This window comes from Malus domestica, chromosome 07, assembly GCF_042453785.1.
Source record: "Malus domestica chromosome 07, GDT2T_hap1".
NCBI classification, from domain to species: domain Eukaryota; kingdom Viridiplantae; phylum Streptophyta; class Magnoliopsida; order Rosales; family Rosaceae; genus Malus; species Malus domestica.
Window position 1 is genome coordinate 9,984,353 of NC_091667.1, and position 14,458 is coordinate 9,998,810.

The 14,458-nt window shown below is 38.6% G+C and overlaps 1 protein-coding gene across 1 annotated transcript; it reads right to left on the reverse strand.

Annotated features, from left to right (window-relative positions):
• Positions 1–13,283: 13,283 nt before the first annotated feature.
• LOC139197672 (secreted RxLR effector protein 161-like) lies at positions 13,284–13,943 on the reverse strand. Its single transcript, XM_070825618.1, has one exon. The coding sequence runs from the start codon at positions 13,941–13,943 to the stop codon at positions 13,284–13,286; it is 660 nt and encodes a 219-aa protein (XP_070681719.1).
• Positions 13,944–14,458: the final 515 nt, after the last annotated feature.

Here is a 14,458-nt window from a genome sequence, read left to right on the forward strand (position 1 = left end):
CAATTCATCCATGTTCGGGCTGTGTTTGGATGGTTCTGGGACAGCTTCATCCTTCATGTCACCTTCCAAAGTGATAGCATCGTGGATTTCAAAATCTTCCTTCGAATTTTCAACAGTTGAGCTGGAGAGTTTACTTTGCTCTTGAATTTGTACCATGAATTCCATAATCTCTCCCATTTGACTCTTCAATTTATCCAACTTCTTGTCTTGATTTTGTGAGCCCTGCGCCAAAGAATTTAATTCATCAAAAATTTGATTGTAATCTATTGACGAATCTGAGTTTGATTGGGCATATTGTATATGAGGTTGTGGTGGCTGCATAGGTCCTGAATAGAACTCCTCATATGGCTGCCAATATCCTTCATGTTGAACTTGTTGAGCTTCCCCCCACATATAATTTGAATGATCTCTCCAAGCCGAATTGTAAGCGTTGGAAAACATGTTGTTGCTTGGTTGATCATAGCCTTGATAACCCCAAGCATCTTTATTGGCAGAAAATTGAGGACTTTGATATCCTTGCCCATAGGGCACATCAAGTGTAGGGACACTTGGCATTGTGGTCCGTTCGGCATTATGAGTCAATTGAGCAGTGAGCTGTGCCAATTGATCTTGAATGGTCGCAAGTGCCATGTCTTGCTCCATTTGTACCTAAAATCAAAGAAAGAAAAATAAATCAAATATCAAAAGTAAAATACACAAACACCAATATAAACATAAACAAAAACAAAAATAAAGGGATTAGCAAAGTTGCTAATCCCCGGCAACGGCGCCAAAATTTGTTGCGAGAATTACTTGACACACAAATTAAACCCTCTTTTTGACAATTGTAGTATAGATGTAAGTAGGGTATCGTTCTAGGCCGGGGATTAGGAGGGATTGCTAATCTATTCTAAATTAATTTAAAAATATTAAACAAGACTCAAGGACACAAAACTAGGCTAAAAACTCTAATAACTCGAAACACACTTAGAATGACTCAAAATAATGAAAACAATCAAATTAGACACTAGGAACTGAAATGGACGGAAATTGAATTAAAAGACTAACAACAATGAAAACTAACTAAATAATATAATTTAATAATGGGGGGTTTGGTTTTGATGAAAAGTAAATTAAACTTAAATAAATTACAGAATTGACAAAAACATGAAATTAAGGTGAAAGGATAGGTGACGGACTAGCTAGAGGGTTCTTCTCCACACATGACACATATGCAACCTAAATTGATTTTTCAATTGTTCTTTCAATAAATTGTAAATCTCAACGCCCCAAATTAACCGTGAATTGCACTAATTAACCCTTAATTTTTCCACAAGTTATTGGGTTGGATGATTGCATACGACAACCCAAAACATTCCCTACAAGTTCCCTACATGAATTGCATAATAGAGATACAAGCAAGAATCATTAAATTCTATGAAAAACATAAGCATTGACGAGGCACTCGTTACTATGATTTGCATTAAACTTATGCCAAGAATTTACTTAACGTGATTGTGACTAGCAACCTTCACTACTTGTGAATATAAGTTCATAACGATTAGGTGAAATTCACTTATATTCTAGCATCAAATTCATGCATGTAAATTAAGTATGCATCCTTAATCGACATACAAAAATTAGTTATCAATCAAGCAGTTAAGCAAATTAAATCACAACTCAGAAATCACAACTGAAGGTAATCAATTCATATTACAAATATATTCATGGCTTTGAATTAACCTCAAGCCAAAATAAATTTAGTTACACATTATTTAAAACAGAAATAAAATATAAGTTTGGAAAGATTTAACCGAAAGATAAGAAGCTCTGCTCTCTGCCGTCTGTTTCTTTCTTCCTGTGCTCACTTTCTCTCTACATTTTTCCTGCGCCAGTCACTCCTCCCTTCTGCGAGCTGCCCGTCTGTTTCCCTGTCCTCTGCCCTCTGTCTCTACTTTTCTGCGCCTGTTTTCTGACCTCTCTCTCCTCGTATGCCTTCTGCTACTTCTGTTTCTGTCAGTCTGCTTCTCACGTCTCACTCTCCCTCGGTTTCTCCTCTGCACATCAGCTCCCGAGGCTAATGCCTCACCCCGTTCTCCCCGCAGCTCTCCTGACCGCGTCTTTTTTCTGCCCTTCCCTCAGTTTGCTTCCTTTATTTCCGACCTGCCCTCTGTGCAGTGCTTTCTCTCTCCCCTCTGTCTTCCAGTTCACGCTGCCCACAGGCAGCTCTCCTTTTTCCCTCCTCTGACTTGCCCTTTTTATTTTCTTTTTCTCCTTTTTTTCAAACATCATTATTATTATTTATTTATTATAATATTTTTTTTAATTTAATTTAAAAGCTGATCTACACAGACAGTTTTGACGAATTTATTACATAAAATTTCACTTGTTCTATTTTTATTTTCTTTGCATAACAAATCCTATAAACACAAAAATAACGTAAATAGCTCAAAAATATAAGGAACTAACTAAGAAAAGACGAGTGAATTTGAAGTAAAAATATATATAAATATGATCCGATCAGTAGTATGGCTCATCGTACCTACGTCTGTTGATGACGTACATGACTTTTGGTGCCTTTCCTTGCAGGACGTCATTGAACACTGGGGATTGAGCAAGGACGTAGAGATCATTTTGAGCCCCCAGAACCTCGAAAAAGGCGTGCCATATCCATGTATCAAAAGATGCCACTGCCTCCAAAATGATAGATTTTGCTCATTTTCTGTCCCCATATGCTCTTTGCCATGCACTTGGACAGTTTTTTGACGTCCAGTGCATACAATCGATGCTTCCTATCATCCCAGGAAAACCTCGCATCTCGCCCTTCTTCAGAATCCTTTGCAAGTCCATATGAGTAGGTTTTCGGAGGTACTCTGTAGTGTACAAAGATTCGACTCCTCCACAAAACCTCATCAGGGCCTCAAGAATGGTTGATTTCCCCATCCTCGTTATCTCATCCACTTAGTCTGCAGATGCTCCATACGCAAGCATCCGCAACGCAACAGTGATTTTTTGCTCAGGAAAGAGACCCATAACACCATAAGCATCTTTCTTTTGCACAAAGTAAGAATCATGGTTGCAAACATCAGTAATGATTCTGTTGAACAAATGTCGTTCCATTCTAAAATGGCGTCTAAAGTACGTATCAGGAAATGCACTGTTATGGACAAAGTAATCGTCCAACAGCTCTTCACCCCGTCGTTGCCTGCTTCTATCAAGGTTTCTTGAAAGGCTGGGCCTGCATATCTGAGCAACAGTCTGGATAACTCGACGGGAATGTGAGGCTCTGGCCATTCTTGTTTCATCATCTCTCCTTGTACGCTACTCATCCTCTTCCATCTCATTTTCAGCTATCTGAAGGTTGAACATTCCTTCAGATTGGTTAAACAATTCTTGCTCTTGCTGATCGATTTCCCACATCATCCTTGATGAATAAGAAGACATTGTAAAGATGGATGGTGAAGAAGAAGCAGAAACTATGAATAATAAGATAGAGATGTTGAGAAAATTGGTGTGAGATTTGTGAGGATGGATGGTGGATTATATGGACGATTCAGAAATGATTGGATTGTAGATAAGGCCACGTCACATGCCGTCATTCACTAAAAATTTGATCGAAATCTATCCTCAAAGATTCTGAAAAGATAATGACACGTGGCACGATCGTATTGGATAAAAATCTTATCGAAATCGATCTCCAATAATTATCTTTTCGGACAATGACACGTGGCGTAATTTTGAACGAGTTAAAATCTGATCGAAATCTATCGTCAAAGATTCTCAAAAGATAACGACACGTGACACGATGACATTGGATAAAAATATTATCGAAATCCATCGCTAAATAATTGTTTTTTTTATAAAATGACACGTGGCGCAACGAGAATGATTTAAAAAATCTTATCCGAAATTACAAATAATTTTATTTTGTATTATTTAAACAAACAAAAAAAACTAATATTTTATTGCCTATTGTCAGGGGGAGGGCTCCAAGGGTGGAGATGCAAATGGTAATTACCGTTCATTAAGGGTAGTTACTATTCATTAAAGGCAGTTACTGTTCAATAGGGTGAATTCAATAATGGATTGCCAGGGGGAAGGGCTCTATGGGTAGAGTTGCTCTCAGATGGGGTTTGCATTCGGTGGTATCAACGGCTGGGTCGGATTTAGGGGTTTGGGTGCCCTCTTATACACGTGTTGGGCCAACCATCAGATGGGGTTTGCGTTTGGTGCTATCAACGATTGTGTGGGATTTGGTGAGGGGATATGTTATGAGAGAGAGCTTTCGGCTTGCAGAGAGGGAGGGAGAGAGAGAGCTTGCGCTTGCAGAAGCTCAGAAGTTTGATGCACCACTTCAGAGGAACCCTAAAAACCAGAGAAAGAGAAGAAGCTCAGAAATTAAAGCATTCAAAACATGAGCTGAGGAAGAAGAGGCGGATACGATTGTCAGATCACGATTTTCTCGCTCGAAAGTTGCCTCTTCCAAGTCAGTATGTGATAATCTCCAATCCCTTTTGTACGATTTCTCCGATTTGAATCTCGGATGGTTCCTCAGGGAGGGCAGAGTTGTGGGTTTTTGGTTTTTTGGGTTTCATGGCTTGGAAATTTTCTTTCTTTTTTGGTTATAAATCTCAGGATTTTATGGGGTTTTCTAGTAGTGGGTTTTTGGAAATTCAAATTCTTGCATTCGTAAATCCATGTAAAACCCTTCAATTTCGTTTTGTTTTACCTTTTGAGGTATGATTTTATAGAAATTAACGGTTGGAATTAACTTTGGTAATCTTGATTTTGGTTTGGCTCAGCTAGGGTTTAGATGAGTTCACCTGCTATGGTGAAGATGGAAGATGCTAAATGTTGCTTGATGGAGGTAAATTTTTCTCAATTTTACTTATTTGTTATTGTGAATTTAATACATATGTAGTTGCCCTATTTGGCTTTGGGGTTTTGATTAGGGGTTTGTTTGAATTTGGGGAATTGCCATTGATAGATAGCATTCAAGCAAGATGCATAACTCATACGCACATTTTTTTTCTTCATAGTCCTCTTCTGCCATCTCTTATTTAGATTTTTCATATAATAGACATAATAGAAGGATTTTCCTTTTGTATTATATTGAACTATAACAAACTGGTTAATTGCTAATGCAAGATGATCCTCTCTGGATCCACTTTATGGGGATCTTAGGGATCCCCACATCCTAGCCGTTCATCGTACATTGTGTAGTCAGTTTTTGTCAAGTACTGTTTGTGTTTAATTTAAAAAAAAATCAAATGATTTCAGACCGCATGATACACGATGAATGGCTAAGATGTAAGGATCCCTAGGATCCCCACAATTTGGATCCAGATGGGATCCAAATCCACCCCTCGCGACCCTTTTTTGGATTTAGATTATGAAAGTAAAGGTTTTTTGACATAGAATACATCTTAACCATGCTTTCATCTGTATGTTTGATTAAATATAGATTTGTCCTTTTCAAACTATCTTTGTCAATTGTGTAGGACATGACACAGGACTGAGCACAATGGTGTTCTATGATTCATATAGCCGACCCTACTCAATGACTTGGATTTTTCAAGTCTCCAACTGAGAAGTTTTCCTCACTCGAGAAATTAAGGGAACACGACCTCAACCTACATGCTTCACTCACAAAGCTTCAACATACAAGCTTCAATAAAAGAAAAATTCAAAGAACTTGGTGAAGAAAGCTTTGGTGTATTTAACACAATACGTTGAAATGAAGCCAAGCTTATTTATTGATATCTCCGATAAGTTACAAATATGTACATATACATGAGTCAAAATAAACAAACAAGAGGGGGTCTTCACAAAGGTTGCTTAGGAAAAGTCTCAGCAGTCGGTAGAGCCCCATAAAGAGAAGGCACTGGAGGGTGATCACTTGGAGCCTCAGTACTGGACAGAATCCTAGAAGGAAGAGGCATCAGAGGCTGATCATTTGGAGCTTCATTATGCGGTACAACCCCAGAAGACGAAGGCAATAAATGCCTTTGGAACAAACCCACAAACTTCTGATGATCAAGTAAAATCTGACCATCGGATTCCTTCACCTGGTCAAGCTTTTGCTTCATATTTGTAGCATAGTCATGTGCGAGCCTATGCAACTGTCTATTCTCATGCTTGAGCCCTCTAATCTCCTGCTTGAGACTCATCACTTCAGCCGCCAATGATTCAACTTGGCGGGTTCGAGCAAATAGGCGTTGGACCATATTCGACACAGAACCTGCACATTGAACACTGAGAGCCAGAGAATCCTTAATAGCCAACTCATCAGACCGTTTGGAAAGAAGTCTGTTATCTTTAGGAGTGAGAATGTTCCTGGCCACCACCGCAACGGTCATATCATTCTTCATCACGAAATCCCCAATGGTAAGAGGACCAGTAAGGGATAAGAAGGATGGGCGCCATATGTTGTCTAGAGAAGGCGTGGCCGCCTCTTCACCAAGGTTCAAGTCAAAACGATGGTCGGAAGGGCCAGACATTTTCAAAGGTGTTGAATTGAGAAGAGGTCGGACAAATCAAGATCTTAGTAATGCAAGAAGGGAGCTTCTACTGGTGGAGATTCAAGTGTTTTTTGGAACTTAATGCCAGCCTCTATAAAAATCTACACTTGACGGAGCCTTAGAAATCGAAGAGGCGTTTGCTTTTTCAAAAGCTGGGGTGCTCAGAGACTACAAGGGCCAATCTCAGAGATCGAAGAGGCGTTTACTTTCTCAAAAGCTGGGCTGCTCAAAGACCACGAGGGCCGATGAGGCGTTTGATTTCTCAAAAGTTGGGCTGCTCAAAGACCACGAAGGCCGATCTAAAAAATCGAAGAGGCACTTTCTTTCTCAAAAGCTGGGCTACTCAGAGACCACGAGGGACGATCTCAGAAATCGAAGAAGCACCTGCTTTCTCAGCCTTGTCAGCACCTGTCACATGCACACTCAGCTTTGCGGAAATTACAGGCAATCTGTCGAAGATTTCTGGTGAAGTAGAAAGCATGTGAATCTTACTGTTCAATCATCCACTTTCCACACGCAACATCAGCTTGTGGGTACCACAGATAACTTTACCAAAGATCTCTGACAAAGTTTAGACATGTGAAGCTTGCAGCTCCCACTACATCGCTATGACCAAGAAGGGTAAAAGAATAGCAAAGAAACAACACTAACAAAGTTTAGACACATAAATTTTGAAGGTTTAGCTACCATATTATTACCTACAAGGGTAAAGGAACATCACCACTGCTGGATAATTGGAAAGTCCCTGTGTGTCAACCTCTGTGCTGCGTGGCAAGGTAGACTAGCAAAAATGCCCAACCTTTACTCACATTCGAGAAAACACTCCCAACAGGATTGCTTGCTCCAAATTCAAAGAGGCATCGCCCTCTGAATCTCGAGAGCCGAGCCAAACTCTCAGCAGGATTACCTTCTCAAAAATCGAAGAAGCACCGTTCTTCGAATCTCGAGAGCCAGATCCCCGACAGGATCGCTTGTTTGAAAACCGAAGAGGCATCGCTTTCTCAACTTCGAGAGCCAGATCTCCTTGGATAAAGCTTGTCTGTAATCTTCACACGTAACATCAGCTTTCCAGATACCACAGACCACTTTTTCAAAGTGCTTTGACAGAGTTAAAACACATGAAGCGGGCAGCTCCCACTACAATGTTATGACCAAGAAGGGTAAAGGAATAGCATTACTACTTGTTGTTAGGGAGATTCTTATATATGTCGACTTCCATCCTCAACGGACAGGCAGACCTGCAAAAATGCTCAACCCTTCCTTATATCTGAGAGGGCACTCCCAACGAAGCCTCTCGAAATACTCATGTTTCTTTCCCCCCGATAATACCTCTGCAAACAAGCTACACCAGAGCAAGAATATCTCATATAATCAGGGTTAAAAGCAAGAGTATCCCATATCATGCTTTTGCCCTGTCTTTTCCTTTGGCCTTGTTCTTACCTGCAAGACAAGGAGAAAGAGAGCAATTAGTCAGCCCTTGGAATCAAGCTTCCAGTCAGGAATTGACTGCCTGGAACCCCTTACCTGATTACTTACCTGGCATTGCTCTCGAGTACTTATCTTCAACATCTTATGCTTCTAGAGAAGATACCACATATGCCTGAGGAACAGATAGGGCCAATGAGAAGGATACAAGGAAGCATGTGGAGACAAGCGTAACAGAACACGTGCCGATACTTCCACTACTTTATCAACAACAAAAGTATCCCATATCAGCAGGGTCGAACGTACTCTAGATTTGATGGACATGTTTTGACCCTCATATTCTTCAGTCGGCCTTATACTCTGGAGGTAACCAGAAAACCCTCCAGCCCAGTTCAAGAATAAGCCTGTGGAAAGTTACTTCTTCAAAAGCAAAAGTATCTCATATCATCTCTTTTCCTTTTCTTCTCTTTATCATTCATGCTGCCTGCAAGATACGGAGAATGAGAACAATCAGCCGAAACTTGAAATCAAACTTCTGATCTGGGACTGATTACTTGGAGCTCTGATTGCTTACCTTATCTGTCACCTCTTTCAGCAGATCCCCTAATTCGACGACTTGGGGGACTCCTACTACATGGTTTGTATCGCGCTTGACCACGCCTGAAACTACAAGTAAGCTTCAAGTGAAATTGATACATTACCTTGTGTATCTCCACCAGTTAAAGATACTACCCTTGGACGGAGGAAGAGTACTTCCAGAGAAGATGCCACATCTACCTATGAGACAGATAAGGCAAGTGAAGACAATACCACACTTCGGTAGTTAGAAGTTTCGTGATTACTCAGCGGCTTGGATCTTGCAAGTCCCCAACCGAGGAGCTTCCCCTCCAACCAGGAGGCCAATCACAGAGTGACACGTGTCGACATCAGAAGCCAATCATAGCGCGACACGTGTCAACATCGAAAGCCAATCACAACACGACATGTGTCAATGTCAGAACAATGCTAGAAACTCTCTTCTATAAAAGGAGATCATTCTCCCAAAATATTTCCTAATGCCATTTGTATTAAATCATTCACTTGTACCCACTAAAGGAGAGCTTGAACCTATGTACTTGTGTAAACCCTTCATAATTAATGAGAAATTCTCTACTTCGTGGACGTAGCCAATCTGGGTGAACCAAGTACATCTTGTGTTTGCTCTCCTGTCTCTATCCTTTTACATACTTATCCACACTAATGACCGGAGCAATCTAGCGAAGGTCACAAACTTAATACTTTTTGTTGTACCAAAGTCCTCACTGATTTTGTGCATCAACAATCCTTAAGTCCTTACCTTTTTGCCTTGGTAATGGATGAGTTAACAGGACATATTCAAGATGTTATTCCTCGGTGTATGCTTTACGCAGACAATATAGGGTTGATAGATGAAACTTAGGAAGGGGTAAATGCGAAGCTTAACCTTTGGAGAGAAGTGTTGGAATCTAAGGGTCTTCGCCTAAGCCGATCAAAGACAGAATATATGGAATACAAGCGGGATGGATGAAGTGGAAGAGTGCATCCGGCGTGTTGTATGACCGTCGTATGCCACTGAAGCTCAAGGGAAAATTTTATAGGATGGCAATAAGGTCGGCGATGCTATATGGCACAGAATGTTGGGCGGTGAAGCATCAACACGTACATAAAATGGGTGTAGCGGAGATGAGATTGCTTCGTTGGAGGTGTGGGCTCACAAGAAAGGATAAGATTAGGAATGAGTGGGTTGGACATGTGCAAAGAAGGCCTACTGACGCTCCAGTTCGAAGATGTGACTACCGGACAGAGGTTCAGGGCAGAAGGGGTAGAGGAAGACCTAGGAAAACTTTGGAAGAGACCCTAAGAAAAGACTTAGAGTACTTGGATCTAATGGAGGACATGACACAAAACCGAGCGCAATGGCGTTCTAGGATTCACATAGCCGACCCCACTTAGTGGGAAAAGGCTTTGTTGTTGTTGGTGCTTTCTTACGTCCCATTATATCTATTTGTTCCCTCCTAATCTCTAAAAAAATGGTCGTTAATTTTATTTATTGTATCATATAAGGAAAATGGAAAGGGAATCTGAGATGGTATTGAAGAAGACCTTGCAAAGCATTTGCCTACTTGATTCAAATACCACAACCTCAGTTATTGTTTAGGTGAGGTGCTTTGTTTATATGAAAATCTTTATCTCTGAAATATCTTAGGCATTGTGTCGGCAGCTTGAGATGATTATAAAACACTACATGGAGCCTTGATGTCTTTTGCTTTACTCACGTATTTGTTTCATTGGTATTAAACTTGCATGTACAAATTTATGTCAGGGAAAGGTCACATGCTCTTAACCCCTTCCCCTCCTCTGTCATTAGTTGTTAAACGATCTCTTCGTATGATTTTTTTTTAATTTATAATTTTTGATCTGTGTCTATTCCTTCTAATCTCATCCACCCTGCATCCCTTTTGTCTGTCCATATTCTTCTTAGTGAGTCAATGATTAATTTTCATGGGCGGTGCAAAATTTTTTAATGAAAATTTTGATGGATGAAATGGTCTATGTAAAAAAAGGGAGCTTCTGGATCTGATTTGTTGATAACCTGTATACAAAGGAACTAGATTTGAGATAGAGAAGAGAAGATAAAGCATATGGACGTGTGCTTAATATTTTCCGTGAGTAACACTCTCTTTACATTTCATAAACACCATTCAATGAATTTGAGTAAGGGTTTTGTTCAATTCAATTTCATTAGTTTGATTCTAATTCAGTGAATAAATTTTCTTTAATAGTTCATTCAATTTGTTTCATTTTCTGATTTGGATTTTGAAAGTGAGTAAAGTTTTTGTTTGTTTGCTTGCTACAATTATTGAATTTATGCCACTACAATATTTGTTTCCTTCTGTTTTGTCTTCTGCATTATGTCTATGTAGAACTACCATTTGGATCAAGTGAATGACAACTTTCATGTATATTTTTGTAGCATCTACGCATGATCAGGACGTTTTCAGCTTTTATGAGGACGAGCAACATTGTAAAGGATTCGAAGAAGTATTGACATGATATGGAGACATTGTTTCCCATCTTTGACTCGCAGGTACTGCGGCCTCTAGCCACTATAAGGGTTCATTTGTATCTTTTTTGTTTCTTATTGTAGGACCTACATCTTTTGGACCAAGTATTGAGATGGCCATGACAAAAATAGAAACCTCACCTTCCATTTCCCTCAAAACAACTTCCATTTCGAATTGCAACCTTCAGTTGAACCGCTGCTCAATTCTCTCATAAACTACTAACGAGAACATCATCTGAAAATCGTAAATTTGGTGCACATTCAAAGAAAACCTTAATCCTAGAAAAGGTTGGGTTTCTTGGTGAGTTTTTTGGCTGATTTCGCGTTGGTCATTTTTTGGTTTGAATATTATGTCTTTAGAATTGTAAATTTTCCAAATGGGATTTCTATGCAAATTTGTTTTAGTGATTTGGGGGGTTTTGTTTCCAGGAGGAGATCAGCTTGCTGGTGATGAGGATATGCAACAGCAGAGGTGGTATGATGATGCATCTGCATTTGATAATAAATGCGAGGAAATTGACTGGTAATTAACAATATTACCATTTAGATGCCTTCAGTTGTTGTTCTTATTGAAAGTATTTAGTTGAATTATACTATTTACAGCGAACCATGTAAACAATGATATGTAATTTTGAGAAGAGAGATTTAATGGTATTACTATGTTTTTGGTTTAATTCAATGATGCAAACTATTAATTTCCTTCGCAGAGTCACTTTTATTTCAAGATATTGCACTCTTTTTTCAATCCCGCAGTATTGCGTGGGCATTCATTGCTAGTTATGACTAACATGCATGACCATTCATATGCTTGCTTAATAAGCATCATCATGTCTAATACATTTTTTTAAAAAGGTCCCACCTTTTAGTGTCTAGTCTTTTGCTTTCCAAAGATCAAGTGTTTTGACTTAAAACGTCATTTTTATTGTCACAACAGAATGTCAAATTGAAACTCACTTCGTAGTGACATATCATATATCACAATGACCTTTGGATAGCCATGTCTGTTCATTTGTTTAAAACAAGAAAGGTTGTGTTCTTGAATCACAATAATTTGTAAAGCAACGAAAATCTGAACAGTAGAAATTATCATGTTAGGATTCTCATAGTCTAAGTTTCGTAAATCCTTGTAGGCCTAGATTTACTTGTACTCCAAGTCGCTTGACTTGGATATATTTGTAAGAACCAATAAAGCCTCCTAGAGATCTTAGTCAAGTTAAATAAACTATGAATAACCAAAACAATTAATATACTACAAGTATGAAATATAAACCAACCTGCAGCAGTAATAGATGAATCCATGATCAAACAAGTAGTAGACCTTCTCTTCTCTGTCAAAACTAATAATACTCAAACTAACAATAGGCCTTAGTTCAATAATGAGCGTATGTTTTGTGAGAGCAAAGGCTACTATTTATACACAATCAATCCATGTAATTCTCCTATTAGAATCCTTATTCAACACTGAATAAGTTTACCTTATTGTATACAAAGTGTTAAAACCAGTTTTCATACTTTCATTCAATCCTTCATAAATAAGGATTAAGTATACCTTTTTACATTGGGACTTTTCTATACGGATTTGAAACAAATAGCATGCCTTAGGAATTATAATCATGATCATATTCTTACATTCTCCCACTTGATCATGACCTAAAACCATCGCACAACAATTCAGATCATTATAGAAGTGATCACTAAATCTCAATGAAAAATTACTTCATCACAAACAATCTATCAATGCATTTCAAAGTACTGAATCCAGAAATTTACACTCTTGATACAATACAGAGCTAATTTCAAAATCACAGATACTTAATCTGCACCTTTGTAACATTGAGAACCAACTGATTAAAGACAAACTCAAAACAAGTTTGCTCCCACTTTTGAAGCCAAAACATTTAATATCAACACATGATACCAAATTGTAATCATCTCAATATTCAAACCACTTGAATAACATGATTCATAATCCAAGTAATTACTTAAACCAAAATCTCGAAAGATCATAAGTAATACTATGAACAACACTTTATAATTCAGCCAACTACTTTATCAAATCAAAACTGACTTTAAAGCATTGTAAGCACCATAAAACAAAATTTTTGTCTTCTAGAACAATTAATCACAGATAATCTGGAAAAATTGAACCCAAATGAAAACATTCGATTATTCAAAACTAGCTAAAACATAAAACTAGTTGAAACAAAATAATTGAAACAAAACTAACTAATAAACCTACAAAGATGTCATCACCTTCAATACTTCTGTACCAGCAACTACTCCCACTGATCAAAAGATTCCAGCACTCCCATTCGAGTAACATGAGCTTTGAAGACTCCAATTGGTAAAGCTTTAGTCAAAGGATCTGCAACCATGAGATTTGTACTCAGATGTTGCACTTCTATAGTTCCTTTCTTTACCATCTCCCGAACTTTCAGGAATTTTACATCCATCAATCTACTAGCAGAAGTCCTCTTATTGTTTTTAGAGAAAAACACAGCTGAAGTGTTGACACAAAACATCTTCATCGGCTTTTGAATTGAATCCATTAACTTCAACTCACTTATGAAATTCTTGAGCCAATTAGCTTGCTTGCTGCCTTCAAAACAGGCTACAAATTCTGCTTCCATGGTGGATGTTGTTATGATAGACTGCTTAGAACTTTTCCATGAAATAGCTCCACCTCCAAGCATAAAGACATAACCTCCAATGGATTTTCTTTCATCTAAGTCTCCAGCTAGATCTAAATCAATATATCCAGTGACTTCTAGATGTGGATTTCTGCCATATACGAGCATGAACAACTTGGTCCGTTGCAGATATCTCAATACCTTCTTTGCCGCAGTCCAATGAGCTTCACCTGGATTTGATTGAAACCTACCCAAGATGCCAACAATGAAGGCAATATCAGGTCTCGTACAAACATTTGCATACATCAACCTACCCACCAAAGAGGCATAAGGTTTGTCAAGGTTTGTCTCTCATCTTTTCCTCTTCAATTTTACTCTTGGGACATTGTGCTCTGGTGAATATATCACCTTTATTGACAGGAACGTGGCCTCCTTTGCAATGCTTCATGTTGAACCGAGTTAGCACTCTATCAATATAGCCATTTTGAGATAAACCTAAGAGTCTTCGCCTTCTGTCTCTCACAATCTCTATTCCAAGAACATAGTGTGCTTCACCAAGGTCCTTCATTTCAAAATTAACATTAAGCATGGACTTAGTGTTCTGCAGTAATTGAGAACTAGAACTGGCCAATAGTATGTCATCGACATATAGCATCATTATAATGAAATTTGATCCACTGAACTTGATATAGATGCAATCGTCTAACTTATTTTCAGTGAAACCATGAGCTGTAACTACTTGATCAAATTTGAGATACCATTGCCTTGAAGCTTGTTTGAGACCATAAATTGACTTATTTAATTTACAAACCATATCTTCC